The sequence below is a fragment of the Uranotaenia lowii genome, chromosome 2, assembly GCF_029784155.1.
Source record: "Uranotaenia lowii strain MFRU-FL chromosome 2, ASM2978415v1, whole genome shotgun sequence".
In the NCBI taxonomy this organism is placed as follows: domain Eukaryota; kingdom Metazoa; phylum Arthropoda; class Insecta; order Diptera; family Culicidae; genus Uranotaenia; species Uranotaenia lowii.
The window spans coordinates 140,205,148-140,222,962 of NC_073692.1; the positions used below are offsets into that span (position 1 = coordinate 140,205,148).

The following is a 17,815-nucleotide window of genomic DNA, read 5'->3' on the forward strand; positions in this document are numbered from 1 at the left end:
CTCAACGCATGTCAGCAACATGACATGTGAATTGTTGCATGATCATGTTGCAACCTTCTGCTTCACGGGACCTTCAATCGCTTTTTTCCATTCCCTATCCCTTCCCAATCTAAAAGTTTCTTAAAGACCTTGAATGATGACGATTCCATCAATGCTTGACCACAATCATTATAATCTTATGGGCTGATCTTATGACTCTTATTTCGTTGATGATGATGATCATCATCATCATCACGAGAAATTGTAGAGAGTCAACAAGTCAACAGGAAGCTGTAACATTTCATCCCGAAACTGGTTGAGACTGCATCCAGATCCCATTATCACAACTGGCCAGCAACCGGATCAGCCTTTAGTTGATCTCAGCGGGTCATTGAGGAAGGTCCATTCGTGAGACCTCGGCAGGGTTTTCCCACATCTTCGAGACCATTCGGGTCGGTTGGTTCGTTTCGTTTTGTTTCGTTTCGTGTTGTCGATCGATCGACCAAGAGGAGATCGCTTTGGAGAAATTGCTTCTCTTCAAGCTCACCCGAATCAAGCTAAGGGTGCCACTACCTTGAGGTGCGCGCGCGGTTGAAGTCTGATTCGCTCAAAAGAAAGTGCTTTCGCGTAGCGTTTGGTTCATGCGAGTGTGCGGGCGCGGAAAAAGAAAGTCGTCTCTCCGCAGACGTTGGCTGTTTGTAGTCACCGTCTCGTTGGGTCTGTTTTGTTGATTCACGCGCGGATTTAGCTCAGCATCGTCGTATACACAGAAGTGCAAGTATGAAGAAAATGTGGCCAGATAGCTGGAAGCATCCAATGGACGGTTGAGATGTCAGTATGCTATAACCAAATGTCGATTGTGTAATTTTCGAACGAAGTTGGGGAAAATCTAGTGCGATAACAAAAAACTTAAACATTCATTGAACAAAACATGCACGTGTTATAGGCTAAAATGGATCTTAGGCCTATCGGAAGCTCAGATGATAAGTTTGTTTCTAGATAAACAAGTAAAACATGCTTTCCATCATATAATTTATTCGATACCAACCGAATTCTGGGTAACATGCTTTTTCTTGTTGCTTCAATCATGGCCGTAGGAACGGTGGGGGGGGGGGGGGGGTGTTTGTTTGGGGGTTAAACCCTCCTCCATGAGGATCCAAAAAAGCAAGCGAGGTATTCTACTCTACACTCAAAATTTTAAATTCAAAACCAAATTATGATAATAGAGTAAAGTTTATCAAGAGTAACAATCTAGACTACAAACTAATGCGAAAACCTTAAAAACCCATCCCAAGTTCATAATTCTGCTAAACTTTCTCAAAATTTTCTCATTTATTCATGAAAATTCAGGTCTGAAAATTGAATTTTAAATCTAATTAATCTCATTTTGGAGGTTGTGATTCCATAATTCACATTACCGAAATTGATACCTCGGATTCTGTAACCAGTTCAGGATTCTTGATTTTCAGATCGAATAATCATAAGAAATTAAGAATAAATAGCTGTTTTGAAATTTTGGTTCAAATTTGGTTCTCCATTTCATGTCACATTTGAATTATGTTTTTCGAGATCATATGCATTTTCAATATTATTATATGTAATAGTTTTCCGAATATGAAAGTAAGAAAGAAAAATGGTTTTATATTCAAATTTGAAGTTCTTAAACTTTATTCTTACAAAATATTCAAGCATTAAAAGCTTCGAAAAGGCAATCACAAATTTAAATATTCAGATATATTGAAGTTCATATTTTAATTCAGATTCAAAATACAGATTGATAATAAATAATTTAACCAAAGAATTTAGATTAAACTTGAACTACAGAATGAAAATAATAGAGATTTCATGATTTAGATTCAGAAAGCAGATTTCAAATTCAGACAAATATTTAGCTTGAAAATAAAATTTACAATCAATATTAATAGTTGCGGAATTCAAGAGATCATTAGCTTAAGATTGCTTGACATTTCAATTTCAGGGTATATTTTTTTGATCAAATTAGTTTGTAAACACAATTCAGCTGAAAACAAATTAAAAGTAGAATTTGAGAATAATGTTTAATGCGAAAAACCCAAATTTAATTTAAGCAAATCATCCACAAAATTTTCATAATGGAATTTATTTTTTATTAAAAGTATTTTCTGTTAACACTGGAAAGACCGCACCAGTCAAAATGACTGGTTGGACACTTTGTTTGTTAAATATCTTTTAAATACTTCGCTTTAAAAATTCGCAAAAAAATACGACTTTTCATGAATTTTGAATCTCTACAAAACTGTGTATTTTTTATTCCACTAGCTCTTTCAATAAGCGAGAAAAATTTTGCCATGGATACTCGGACCGTGACCAGTCAAAATGACTGGTAAAATTCACAACCCTATATCTCAAACAAGATAATTTTTTTTCGCTTGCTTTTGGTTTCATTTGCAATCTACATTCAAAACAATGAGTCCTAGTTGATTTATGGTGGGCAGAAGTGTGTCATTCGTTATGAAATTATTGATTTTCGATGCGAAGTCATGAAGATTTGTAGAAAAAGTTCTCGGATTGACCGCTGTGTGGCGCTTCAAGCACTTGACTCCCATTTTGTTAGTCTGTTTTTTTGCTCAACTATAATCAAACTTTCTGTCAAAATTTGGCGAAATTTCATCAAGATTTGTAAAAGATATGTTAGTTTTAATACTTGTCCATTCGAGTAATCGAGTAATTTTAGGTGATAAATATGTTTTATACTGAACTAGTATGAGTAAAATAATTATGAATTGTGTACTTAATTATTCAAATTTGAAGACATAAGCTATGAAACTAAACAATTTAAATGATTTTTTTACATATGATTTTTTTTATATGTTGGTTATCCACCATGGGTGCACGGATTCACCACAGTTTCTGCCGAAGTATGTATTCACATGCATTCTTAGATTATTAAGTTCGATAAATTTCCAATGCACGTTCACTACAGGTATTTCGGCACCCGTGTATAAACCTGGCCAGCTAGCAACTGGTTGAACATTCTTATTGAACATTTTTATTATAAGAGGAAACACATCTTACCTGTCGGCAACTTATGGGGTTTGAACCCTAGAGTTTTCTTGCTGATACGGGGAATCGAACCCTGTACACCTGGCATACCTAGATTAGACTCACGTCAGTCTATCTGATAGACCACATCGACGCTAAGATATTTAAAAATGGGTGCACGGAATGGCAGTAAATTCGCCGTTGTAAATTAAATAGAAATAATTGTTTTCAACTTGCTTCAGAACACAAAATATTTTTGAGTTAGATATGATAGGCATTTGAAATGCAATATTAGTCAATCGAGAAACTTTTAAGGAAAAACAAAACAATGTGTACTTTTGACAATGTTGATTTATTATTTTTATTTCCACTGTTTTCCGTCGCACGACATAACTTGATGCATATAATTCCTAAAATTCACTCGATCCATGGTAACCGTTTTCCAATTTCTTGGATGTTGATCAGATCTTATCAGATAAATATACGATTGAAAAAACCTGTTTTTAAAAAATAAATAAATTAATTAATTATTTCAAGATATTATTGAAATATTTTTTTTCCAGGAATGAGAATACGGAATTAAAAATAAAAATCGTTATTTAAATCATTATGTCTCAACCCGAAAGACATGGTTTCGACTTTGGTTTAGTTAAGCTTTGTAATAAAGCTTTTAAAAATTGCAAAAAGACCAATATTTGATTAAACCGCGGTGAATCCGTGCACCCATAGTTAAAAACCATGTATATAACACAAATTTTCATTTGAATATTTAAAAGTCTTTATTCTTTACGTTTAAAATGCAAAAAAAATTGATTTTGGATGAATGGCGGTGAATCCGTGCACCCATGGTAAATTGCTCTACTTATATAAAAAATATGCTTCAAAACCTACAATATCAGGTATAATTTATAGGCATCAGGTAAAAAAATTCAGAGCGATGGATGCTAGAAAATAGCTACAAAAATAAAACTAAAGTTTTTAAGATTGGCCTTGTTTGATTTCAGTACAGAATTAGCAAGGCCGGATTAAAGGGGGGGCAAAAGGGGCAATTGCCCCGGGCCCCCCGGCTCAGGGGCCCCCCCGAGGGAAAAAAAAGTTTTAACATTACTTTAATCATACTACTACAAATCCATGAGAAGAAATCAAAACTAGAAAATCGGAATGAAAACTTGAAATATAAAAACTAATGGGCCCACGTGAAAAAATATCAAGATTAGTTTTTGTCTTAAAAAGTTAAGGGGGCCCAGCAGCAAACAGTGAAGGAGCTCTCCCATATTTTGCGAGCTGAGAATATCAAAATCTTCTGGACAAAACCAAATTCGAAAAAAAATTAAGATGGATATGAGGCAAAACACCTCAAATTTTTATTTTTTTATCGAAACATAACAGTAACGATATTCGGTACAGAACAGGTAAAATAAAAAATAAAACATCTCCTCATTTTCATTAGATTCAAACGTCTTGCACAAAAATAATGTTTGTTGATATGTTAAGTTTCCAAGTTATGGTTTACTGCACTTAAATAGCAGCTAATTTCGCTTTATGATAAACATTTCAGAATTTGACCCGGGTGGTATCCGGGTTAATACCGTGTATTATAATAACTTTCCACCTTTCAATCAATTGAAATTTTCATTGGTTTTCAAATTCCAAATCCTTTTCGCTCCCTATTTTTTAAAGTAAAACCTTTAAAAAAAAACTGTAGTAGCTTAAATTGGACAAATCGACAGTACAGGGTTTCTTTATTAAATTTCCATACCAATTTCTGTCCTAGACTTGAAATTTGTACTGGAACCTTTTTCAAGTGATTTAACCAAAATTTTATCATCTACTGAATTGAATATCCTTAATTCAGCATATCATTTTCCAAATGATCATTCTCAAATTATCATAAAAACGATCTGATAGTTGAGTTGCTTGTATCATTGAGTGATTTTCTTAATATGAATTTTTCTATGATCTTTTTCCAGATTTAATTTATTGGGATTTTCAAATCTTGTGTTGTTCCTTCAGTTACTGAAGTTCAGTTTCATCATTTTTCTGAATTTTGAAAATTCAGGATCTTTGTTTAGAGTAAGGCTACCAGAATTTTTTCAGCACGTACCCGGGTAGGACAAATCCAGGCTATTTTAGCTAACAACCTGGCAAAATCCGGGCATTTGATACCAAAATGTCGACCAAAAATCCGGGCAATATTTGGGCTAAATTGATCAAATACCAGGAAATACACAACATAAATCGAAAAAAAACTTTATTTTTTTTCATCGGCAATTTCTAAATCGTATTTTAAGCTTTCAAAAAAAAACTTTTCATTATTAATTTTATAAAACTTGCTCAAAAAATCCATTTGAGAACAACACAACACAATATGATTTTCTCTGTTTGTTTTGAAAAATAATGTGAATAAATCCGGGCAAAATCCGGGCTTTTTTCTATGAAATCCGGGCAACCGGGCCGGACCGGACTTTTGTCAAATTTTGTGTTAAATATCCGGGCAAACCCGGATAAAACCGAGCAATCTGGCAACCAGAGTACTAAACTCATTTGGATTCCATATCTGATTTTTTTTCAATGATAACTGATTCTGTGTTTTAAACATTTAATCTTTATCCTCAATTTTTTATTCAACCGATCATTTTCGCACTAATACCTCTTTGGCTTTGAGGGCATCGAATGAAACTTTCGTCACATTTAGAATAACAATTTGATAGAAAAAAATTATCTGATGAGAATCATATTCAAAAACTTCTCATGAAAAGATTTTTTTTTGTGTTTCAAAGACATAAAATTGAAATTCACATTTGGTGCAATTTCTGCTTTTGCTCTGATTGTAACTTTGCTTTGTATCTCTTTTTTTCATTTTAATTCATATTTTGTTTCTCAAAACTTGATTTGAAATTATGATTTAGATTTGGGACACTGCATTTTGGTTCTGAATATAACGTGGTTTCAAGTTTTGAATTCTTAAACTTTTATATCTGTATCTCTTTGAAATATGGATTTAAATATTTTGTTTATTTTTTTTTTTTTTAATTTCGTTTTCTATGTTTCAAATCTTCAAGGTTAGTCTCTAATAAAATAAAAAAAAAAAATCTTCAAGGTACTTCCTAATTGTCACTAGGTAAATATTTCTCGAATTAGCACAAACCAAACGATCAATGATGATATAAAAATCATTTAAAATATCTATCCGGTCTGTTTTTTTTAAATTAGAGAATTTTAGTTGGTGATAAGGGTTTAAAAAAAATGAGAAATATATTTTTGCATTTTGCAGCTTAAAAAAGAGTTTTCATTTCTAAGAAATTTCTACATTCTTCCGCAATTTTTGCACGTGATTGATTACCAATTTTTATTTGAAGATATCAGAAACTATTTTCTACGCAGACAACATGGCTATATGAAGATAGTATACTAAACTCATCCCCAGTTTTTTACACGTTTAAAAGCTTTTGCATTTTTCTGGATAGCATTTGAAAAAAGTCGAATTATAGGGGCCCCCCGAGAAAAATTGCCCCGGGCCCCCCGATGGTTTAATCCGGCTCTGAGAATTAGTTTTGTTGTTTAAATGGAAGGCTCTCCTTGAAAAAGCTTACTTTGTGCTCAAATCATCTACCAAACTCTTAAACAAATTCAAAGATTTAGACTCTCATGATAGCGAATTTAGCTCACTATTCACATTTAGGATCAATTTTCTAAAGTTACGGTTTGCCCTTTTTACGTATATTTTGAGTTCGAATCTGTTTAGGTTTGAGTTTTAAAGTTACTTTTGGCCAATGAAGTTCCGAAACTTAGTTTTACTATTCAACGAAAAAAAAGTAAACCAAATTTAGAAAAGAAGGCTTTACTATATTTTTAGATCGGCAGTAGACTCTTTTGAAAAATTTTGAGAACAGAACAAATATATTGGAAACAGCGATCGCTCTATATTTGACTTAACTATAGCTATACTATACCTTACTATAGCTAGTACGTAGTACCGTACGAGTCGAGAGTCTAGAGCTAAGCTATAGCTAGTAGAGTAGCTGTACTAGTAGTGTAGCTGTACGAGTAGTGTAGCTAGTCCTAGTACTATACTATACTATACTATACTATACTATACTATACTATACTATACTAGTAGATACGTGTACGTGTACGTAGTAGCTGTAGACGAGTCAGACTAGTACGAGTACGAGTAGCTGTACTATACTATACTATACTGATACTATACTAGTACGTAGACGTACGAGTACGAGTACGAGTACGTGTACGTAGTAGCTAGTACGTGATAGCTATACGAGTACGAGTACTAGACTAGTACGAGTACGAGTACGTGATACTATACTATACTATACTATACTATACTATACTAACTATACTATACTATACTATACTATACTATACTATACTATACTATACTATACTATACTATACTATACTATACTATACTATACTATACTATACTATACTATACTATACTATACTATACTATACTATACTATACTATACTATACTATACTATACTATACTATACTATACTATACTATACTATACTATACTATACTATACTATACTATACTATACTATACTATACTATACTATACTATACTATACTATACTATACTATACTATACTATACTATACTATACTATACTATACTATACTATACTATACTATACTATACTATACTATACTATACTATACTATACTATACTATACTATACTATACTATACTATACTATACTATACTATACTATACTATACTATACTATACTATACTATACTATACTATACTATACTATACTATACTATACTATACTATACTATACTATACTATACTATACTATACTATACTATACTATACTATACTATACTATACTATACTATACTATACTATACTATACTATACTATACTATACTATACTATACTATACTATACTATACTATACTATACTATACTATACTATACTATACTATACTATACTATACTATACTATACTATACTATACTATACTATACTATACTATACTATACTATACTATACTATACTATACTATACTATACTATACTATACTATACTATACTATACTATACTATACTATACTATACTATACTATACTATACTATACTATACTATACTATACTATACTATACTATACTATACTATACTATACTATACTATACTATACTATACTATACTATACTATACTATACTATACTATACTATACTATACTATACTATACTATACTATACTATACTATACTATACTATACTATACTATACTATACTATACTATACTATACTATACTATACTATACTATACTATACTATACTATACTATACTATACTATACTATACTATACTATACTATACTATACTATACTATACTATACTATACTATACTATACTATACTATACTATACTATACTATACTATACTATACTATACTATACTATACTATACTATACTATACTATACTATACTATACTATACTATACTATACTATACTATACTATACTATACTATACTATACTATACTATACTATACTATACTATACTATACTATACTATACTATACTATACTATACTATACTATACTATACTATACTATACTATACTATACTATACTATACTATACTATACTATACTATACTATACTATACTATACTATACTATACTATACTATACTATACTATACTATACTATACTATACTATACTATACTATACTATACTATACTATACTATACTATACTATACTATACTATACCTTACTATACTATACTATACTATACTATACTATACTATACTATACTATACTATACTATACTATACTATACTATACTATACTATACTATACTATACTATACTATACTATACTATACTATACTATACTATACTATACTATACTATACTATACTATACTATACTATACTATACTATACTATACTATACTATACTATACTATACTATACTATACTATACTATACTATACTATACTATACTATACTATACTATACTATACTATACTATACTATACTATACTATACTATACTATACTATACTATACTATACTATACTATACTATACTATACTATACTATACTATACTATACTATACTATACTATGCTATACTATACTATACTATAGTATACTATACTATGCTATACCATACTATGCTTTACTATTTTATAATATACTCAACTATTGAAACAGTGTTTTGCACAAAAGTGTTATTTACTTATCACTTTGCTTAATTTGGCTATCGATTTAATTTAATTTTGCCGCAAAATTAATAAATAGTTAGTGGATTAAAAAGTTATTCATTATTTGGTTTTGCTTTTAATGAACGCTATTTTTATTCAATGGGTTTATACCGAACAACGATATATCGTCGTTTAGTACAGTTACCTAAGTACACTTTTTTATGTTTCATCCGACTTGTCACATGAGGTTTTGTTTCATAATAACTGTATAAGTGTATTAAATATTGGAAAGGTTTTGTTATGGAACTTATTAAAATAAGATCAAATCATAAATACTTATGTTGTAATGTGCTGGGGCCCTTTGTCTGTTCGCACGTTTGTTTAGAGGTTTCGAATGATTCTTAACACACACCTAGGTCTAAATTTTTTTTTAGACAAAACAACATGTTTTTTGCAGAAAACAGTTGAATTCGAAGTTCAAACAACAAACTCTTTAGTTTATAAAATGTCATGAATTTTTTTGTTTAATGCACGATAATGTATTGAACAAATTACCTATAAAAATTTGAAAAAAGGCAGAACAAAATAAACATTATTTCGTTCTTTATGATTTTAAACAACTTGCTGTAAAACTTTTGTCAATTTACTTTTACTTTCGTTGAAATTATTTTTTTGGAACCAAGTTATCTGAGGACTTTATTTTCGTCAATGTATACTTTTTGGTTAAATAGCAATTGGTCTTTTTTTTTTGTTCCAAACAATCAATTGGCTCTGGGATACAGCTCATTTGACAGAGCTCTTGAGTTCATGAGTGTAAGCTTGGAAGGAAACTTCGAACACAGTTGTACCGGATAAGTTTTCTGAAAAACTCTTAAATCGACTATTAACAAAATGTTTTGTTAAAGAGTTGATGCTATTTGGCCTCCCTGGGTAGCTGGGTAAAGATCCACTCAAGAAAACCAATGTTGACGAGCTCTCAAACGCGCTGGCTGGTCGTCATCGTGCTTTTTCCATGTCTTTTTCTGGCGGGGAGGATCCGTCTGGTGGGCTGCTGGCTGAGAGAGAGCAACTCGTCTTCTTAAGACGACGACGACGACGGATCCAATCCGATCGGGTCGGAAGCTCAGACCCATGCGCAAGCTCGCTAGCTACCAAGTCCCGGTGCCAGCTGCTGCCAGTTCAAACCGTTTTTGGCCGTTTCGCGGACTGGTTGGTACTTTCTTTTTCGCCGCGGCCTTGCTTTGCGCGTGAAGAGTGTTTCTGCTTAGACGTTTACCGAGTCTAGTCGCGTTTTCTCGCGTGTTGTGTGTTTTTTTTTCTTGCACTGGGTATAACATACGTGCTGGATGCGCTTGCGGTTTTTGGCCGCGATTTCAACGTCGTGAAAAAGGAACACGAAGCAACAAAAAAAAACAAACACGCCGACCACCGAACGGATTATTTGTGTGAATGCTAATTATTAAAATTTCTCGACTTTCATAACGCAACGCATAGAAAGACTGTGGTCTGTGCGGTGGTGCGCTGGCGTATACGGTTTGAATTGGCCAAGCTGCAGCAGTTTTGGAATATCTACTCGAAGTGACTTGGTGAATCAAACGGGAAGATTTGAGGTGCCTATATTTGTGGAAACGCGAGTGATTGACTTCATCATCGATACGTGTGTGAATCTGAGACGACGAACACCGTTAGTTAGCTGAAACCCTGCTCAATAACTGCTGCAGGCTGGGGGACAGTGTCTTGTGACTCCAAACCAGCAAACCCGTAATTCCCGCGAGCCCAAACAAATTCATCCCCGTCCCTTCGATTAACATCCATAAACCCTTCCTTTCAAGGTTCTTCAGATTTTTTTCACCCACCCGTAGGAATCCGGTCCTGCTGCATGTTTGTGTCTTCGAACCGGAGAAAGTGTGTGCCGTTTAATTTTTTTTTCCTTTCATTTCTTGCCGTCGTCGTCGTTGTCGTTTCTTCCATTCCAGTTGTGCAGATTTTATGCGGCAACGATCTGCCTACAGTTTCAATGGAATTGATTAAAAACAAATAAACCGCAAACCGGAGCGAATATTAGTAGATAAGTCTCAGTGACAAATACCAGACCAACAACCGGGGGAAAAATCCCACTAACGAAGATTTTCTCTTCAGCAGCTTCAACAGATCCAGAGAAGAAAAAAAAATCCGTGTTGGAATTTGTCGACCATATGTGATAAGTGGTGTTTAAGCCAGTGTTTCCATACAAAGTGTTCTAGAAGAAATTTCTACAACAGTTCAAGTTCAAGACATCCTACTGATAAGGATTCAATTTCCCTCCAATTTTTGAGAGTTTCTTTGAACGATGATGAAAAACGTAGGGTGGAGATTACCCCCCAGGGGTGGAACGGCGACTTCGTCTTCGTCCCGTGGAAAGCTGATGGCGATGTGGATGCTGATCGGTTACGCACTGATTCTGCTGCTGGCGATGCAAGGAGTCAATGGGTGGAGTTCAACAGTTGAAAGAGGTGAGTTAGACTAATTCTACCAAATCGGGAAAAAAATTTAAAATGTGCGAGAAATTAAGTATATCTGTTTATCATAATTGTTGCTTCCACCCTGACATAAAGTAAATTTTAAATAAAAAACAGATAAGAACGAACAGTTTTTCCGATTTTTCAATAAGGTTTGGCAAAATCGATTTCGCTGAAAAAAATTATTCAAAAATTCCAATACATATTTCTTCACTTTATTGGGATTATCATTAAAAATACATTAAAGAACTCATTTGAAAAAAAAAATCAAAAAGTTGTGAAATCATTTTATTATTTCACTCAAGCCCTAGTGTTGATCAATTGATTAAACTATCAATTGAAAGGTACAACGCAACTCTTTAACGCTTTAAAGTTTTAAAGTTTGTAAAGAAAGCTTTAAAAAATAATATCAGGAAACTTTGAAATATTAATGAATTAAAAAGAAAAACTGAAGTCTATAAGCGTTTTTTGAAAGACCGGTGTAGATTTGACGTTCAGAAAAATTTGATCATATATTTTATTCAAATAGTTTCATACATTTGACAAGGAACAGTCAAAAATTAAAAAAAAGCTTTTGTGACTTTTTTGCTCAATTTCAAAACAAACAATTTAGAACCGCAATTTTCAGATTTTTTTCGCTCACCGGCCTATTTTGCTGAGTTTTCGAGCTCATCGCCCCTTAAGAATATTTTTGAATATTTAGCCACTAACCGTTGAATTTTTTTGATAAAATACTTACGTTGGAAGATAATATTTTAAGTTTTTATGTTTGGAACAAGACTTAAAATTATCCCGAATTCCTATCCTGATGCTTTTCAAATCAGAGAAACTTAAGAAAAAACATTGTTGTAGTTTGTAATGTTATGAAACAATCAGTACATTTTATAAATTTGATCTTAATTGAATTAAATCTAAAAGTTTCAAACAATTGTATAAACAAAGCTTATTTGAAAAAGACAGAAATACCAACTCTTAACACAAAATTTAAAATTTGAATAAAACTTAAAATAACAGAATACGGATTCGATGGTATTTCCACGATTTCAAACGAATGTTTTTCCAAAAAAAAAAAAATAATTAAATTGATCTCAAATTCCTGTTCAGGTCTCAATTATATTTTGCACAAGTATTTACAATTGTGTTGTTATATTACTGGGCAATATCCACAGGCCTGAAATATTAACAAAAAATAGCATGGATTCCAATAATTTTACTGAAAATCAAATGAGTTTTAGAGGTATAAGTGCAAATATTATCAATTTTGAGTAAATTATGCCAAAAGATTCTTACATCTGAACCTGTTAATGGCCATGGGTCTTGAAAGCGACACGAAAACATTGAATTTTAAAAATCACAGGCCACCGGATCTAATTAAACCTATTTGTACTGCTTAAAGCCAAATTAAAGGTGAAGAATAAGAGCACATATTTAAATTTTTTGGTGCGCTTCATTCCTTTAACTTTCTTTCCTACAGGAATGTTTAAAACGCCATGTTCAAAAACAAGTCAAAATGAATCTTAAAAGAGTGTTCGAAAAAATTGCAAAATTTTCTTCTGTGGATAACTTATTAATCCGTGAATGAAAATAAACGAAATTTTCAGTGATACTTGTCCTAGCAATGCTAGCTATGTAATGATAACATCTGCAAAAATTTTTGACGGTTTTGAGACAATCTGAAGTACGTTTGTTTAAACTTAGGTTCGAGTTGGACAAATCCGGGCAATTTTATATAAAAATCTGGCAAAATCCGAGCACAATTTTATATAAAAATCTGGCAAAATCCGAGCATTAGATTTGAACTTTGACGACCGTAAACCTGGCAATATCCAGGCAAAATTTGTCAAAAGTTAGAAATTTCTCAACAAAAATAGAAAAATAAAGAATTTTTTTTCATCAAAACTCATCGACAGATTTCAAATCGAATTTATGGCTTAAAAAAATGAATTTCGTTTTGGAGGAAATTTTTACAACACAATTTGTTTTTTTTTGTTTGTTTGATTTGCCACATGGAGTAAAAAGACCCAGACAAAATCCAGGTATTTTACTATTTTCAGTTCCCAAATTTTGCTTAAAATATCCGAGCAAACACGGATAAAACCAGGCAATCTGGGAATCTTAGTTTAAACATATTTACAAAATAGTAAAAATCTATCGACTGGTTGAGTAATGAATAAATTGATTTTCGGCGATTTCAGTCACGAAAAAAATCTTAAATTAATTTTTATTTCTTCATCCGACGTTTCGGCATTTATTATGCCTTTTTCAAGGAGTTAAATTTTCTCGTTTTAATTGTCCAAAAAGTTTTTGAATCTGCTAAACTGTCTAATCGGGATATGTAAGTCCATTTGTTTTTGATCTGGTTGAGATGGATATAACCCTTTGCAAGTTTTGAAAACGAAAACGGATATAAAAATGATTTGCAATATTTTGGATGTTGTTTTCCACTTAGCCACTACTGATGTTTCCCGATTAGACAGTTTAGCAGATTCAAAAAACTTTATGGACAGTTAAAACGAGAAAATTCAACTCCTCGAAAAAGGCATAATAAATGCCGAAACGTCGGATGAAGAAATAAAAATCGTTTTAAGATTTTTTCGTGACTGAAATCACCGAAAATCAATTTATTCATATTTACAAAATTTCAGGAAAATTGTACGGCTGGAAGTAACTTTTTTCTATTGAATGAAAACTATGACGACCTGTAATTTTCCGGGAAATATAGCGGAGAGAGGGGTACCTTGGGTCACTTTTTTTCTTTGTTTCATAAGTTCTTTATTATAAAAGATAAATAGAAAAAAATGAACGGAATGGTTTTCTACATTTTTAAGGTATCATTAGGCATTTTTTATTATTTTTTAAATATATCAATCTCCTGAGTTCTGATTGCTTAAAAAAAAGTTTTTTTTGTTGGATTTTGAAAAACTGTGTGGAAAGATGGGCCACCAAATCTAAATTGACTAGATAACGTGCGATTTTTATGGGTTGTATATGTTTTAGAGAGTTGTATATGATCGAACAGTTCATAAAACCTTGCTCGCGAACGTTTAGGCAAAATTCCTTATATAGAATATATTCGTCTCTATCGCACTAGAAAAAATAGACAACACATTTTTCACTTTACATATAGTATTTGAAGTTCTGAATGTGTGTAAAAACACCAAAATAAAGGTGGCCCAAGATACCCCACAGAATGTGGCCCACAATTCTCCACAAGCAATGATTTGCAAATTGGTTGCGTTAATGTGACTTATTGATGTTTCATCATAAATTCCTTTTCCACGTGAAAGAACATGATAAAACTAAGATCATAAGCGTATGAGCATATTTTTGCTTTGTACTTTATGTCTCCAACGGATGCAATTTTGCGGGTGCTTATTTAATTATGTAAGTACATTATTGTAGGCTAGTTAAATAAAGGAAGCATACGCTACGCACATAAGTCAACAACATATTGAAAAACATGCTTACGCAAAGCGACGGCGAAGGCAGCTGGATTGAGATTTCTATCCCAACATACAGCTGACATATTTAGAGTGGCCCACGTTTCCCCTTCCTATATATTGTGCCTTTATTACAATCAAAATATTTCTAGAATTATTCATAGTTTGCATCAAAAATTTCATTCCAAAACAAAAAATCTGTAAAAAAAAACATGGTTATTAAGAAACAAAATGGTGATGCGAAAGTCGTTTTGACACCATTGTACGATTAAAATTATGTTTTTTTTTAATTATAGTTCACAAAAACATTCAAACATCATTTACAGCAAATGTTAAATGTTCATATATCCATAATTGAGATTTTTTTTGGGAACAGGAACAATTTTTTGCTTGTGTTTTTCGCATTTTTAAAAATCGAGGGAAAATCATTAATTCAAAGCATAATCAACATATTTAAATAAGACTTTGATAACCGAATGAAAAGCTTATCAAACCTTCAGATATAAAATTGAAAAAATAAACAAGAACTTCTTATTGTATCAGAACTGAAATTTCTATTTTCATAATAGATTGCAAAAAAAATGAGTTTCTAATCCAAATTATTGCTTCTTGTGCACGAATTTCGCTCCCCCATAATTTAACATCATTTTAAATTAGTTATGAAATTTACAAGAATTTCATTAAAAATTTAACTTTATTTAATTACAAATCTATCACAACGAATATTCATATTATGGATGAAAAATGCAGGTACAGCATTACAGCATATTTTTCTTCAGATTGCTAAATGCAAAATAAATCTTGTATTTCTTTGAGTAGAAATCAGAACGATTTGCTGTCTTAAATAAATTTGTTAAATAGATTTAAATTTTCAGTCCCTGTCAAAAGCATAGCTAAATAAAATTACCTTTTATGATATAAGAAATTGTTTTAATTATATATTTTTAATTTTCTAAAAATTGTTAAAAAGATTTTCTCAAAGCGATGTATCTCTGAAACAGGATTATCAAGGAAAAATCTGAATCGCTTTTTCCGGGAATTTGACACAATGCAAGATATTCAATAGATTCAAACTTATTTTATTTATGTTGATTGATTTAACTCAACACTGATTAATTCTTAAACTTCTAAGCGCCATTTCCTTAAAACTAAGGCTATGATCATTTAGTATCCGGGCAGTTACAAACGTGTGTATTTTAAAAACTATTCATATGATCGAAAAACTTTCTTTGGAGGAAATGAAGGTGTTAATATGACATTTAATATAAAAATATATAAAAAAAAATTATAAATGATTTCAAGAAATACTCTAACTTTTTCATAAAATCTCTTTTTTATCTTTGCACACTTTTTTCAGTCATGCAATGATTTATTTTTTTTACCACAGAAGCAAAACCTTCGCAAAATCATTATATTTTACACAAACTCACCTGGAAAAATCAATTGGAATCTGGTTGGAACCTTTTCATGAGTAGGCATTTCGCAGAATTTTATCTCTAAAATCCGGTTTTAACATACATTTTTTTTGTCCATCAGAACACATCTGTCATATTGCGAAAAGGCCGAATGCACAGATTGCGATCTTTGGAACTGATCATTATAAGTTATTAACTTGGTGTCTACTAGTCAGGCAACACTTTTTGCCAGCCGGAAATGGATTATTTGAATTATTTAAGAAGTCTGCATTCAGTTATCCCCAATAACCATAGAATTTTCACCATATTTAAGATCAATGGTTGCACTCCGATGGTTGGTTTGAACTTCGTGTGGATCCTAGAGTGGCTCCTTATACTTCTTAACCATTTGGTCCGAAAAAAAATCAGAAACAAATCAACAGTTCAACAGTTGAGCTTTAAAGTCAACAATAAAGAATTTTCGAGGCGCAAATGGAGCAAATTTGTGCAAAATTATTTTTACTGTGTCTTTTTGCATCGTCAATATCTCAAACACACGTTAACTTAAAAGTATATCAAAAATAGGCAAGATAGTCCTTTCCATAACCAACACAACGCTGCTAAAATTTTGCATTTTCGAGCTCTATTAAAATAGTTATCACCTAAATAAAGTGCCCGGATACTAAATGATCATAGCCTTAGAGGTGTTAGACAAAGTCTGACAACAAAAACCATGTTCAGGACGCTAAAATCTTAAAAAATCAGTTTTCTAAACACAGGCATCAAACAAGTGTCTATGTTTTCATATTTCCCAGGAGTTTCCAGCAGAACTCCAACCACTAATTTCTAGTTAAAATTCATTCTGAAAATGAATCTTTGATTATTAAAATCACAATTGATTAAGATTTTTCATTTAGGAATAGTGTTAACTATCAGAAACTAACCCTTTATTTCATTTTTTTTTATAAAATTTAAAAAAAAATTAAAAAAAAATGAAAATATTGTGAAAACTAAATTTTTTTTCACTTTTTTTTCAAAAATCATTAATGAAATATTTGTTAGGATACCATTCGTTTCAGTTCAAATAAAATAAAAAATTTAGGATAGGGGTTTGAAATTCAAAAGAAAACTAATGAAAATGACGATCAAAAAGCTTCATACCTCAGAATCAGATTTTGATAATCCTTTTTTAGAATTAATTATATATTTAGGAATTGAAGAATTGAAACAAGATTTTATAATAATAATAATACGACATTACCGAACTGCATCATTTAGCAAAAAGCTTCAGAAAATAAT

At 31.4% G+C, this 17,815-nt stretch overlaps 1 protein-coding gene across 5 annotated transcripts in view; it reads left to right on the forward strand.

Moving 5' to 3' along the window:
• The first annotated feature begins 419 nt into the window (after positions 1-419).
• Positions 420-17,815, forward strand: part of LOC129746118 (serine protease filzig) — a 278,849-nt gene continuing 261,453 nt past the window's right edge. The window contains exons 1-2 of one of the 5 annotated variants that reach the window (XM_055739601.1): positions 420-757; positions 11,324-11,676. In XM_055739601.1, the coding sequence (XP_055595576.1) occupies positions 11,514-11,676 (163 nt within the window). In that variant the 5' untranslated portion in view covers positions 420-757; positions 11,324-11,513. Of the gene's footprint in view, positions 758-10,376; positions 10,513-10,573; positions 10,795-11,323; positions 11,677-17,815 lie in introns of those variants that run through there. The other 4 variants (XM_055739599.1, XM_055739597.1, XM_055739598.1 and 1 more) reach the window with 4 other exon arrangements.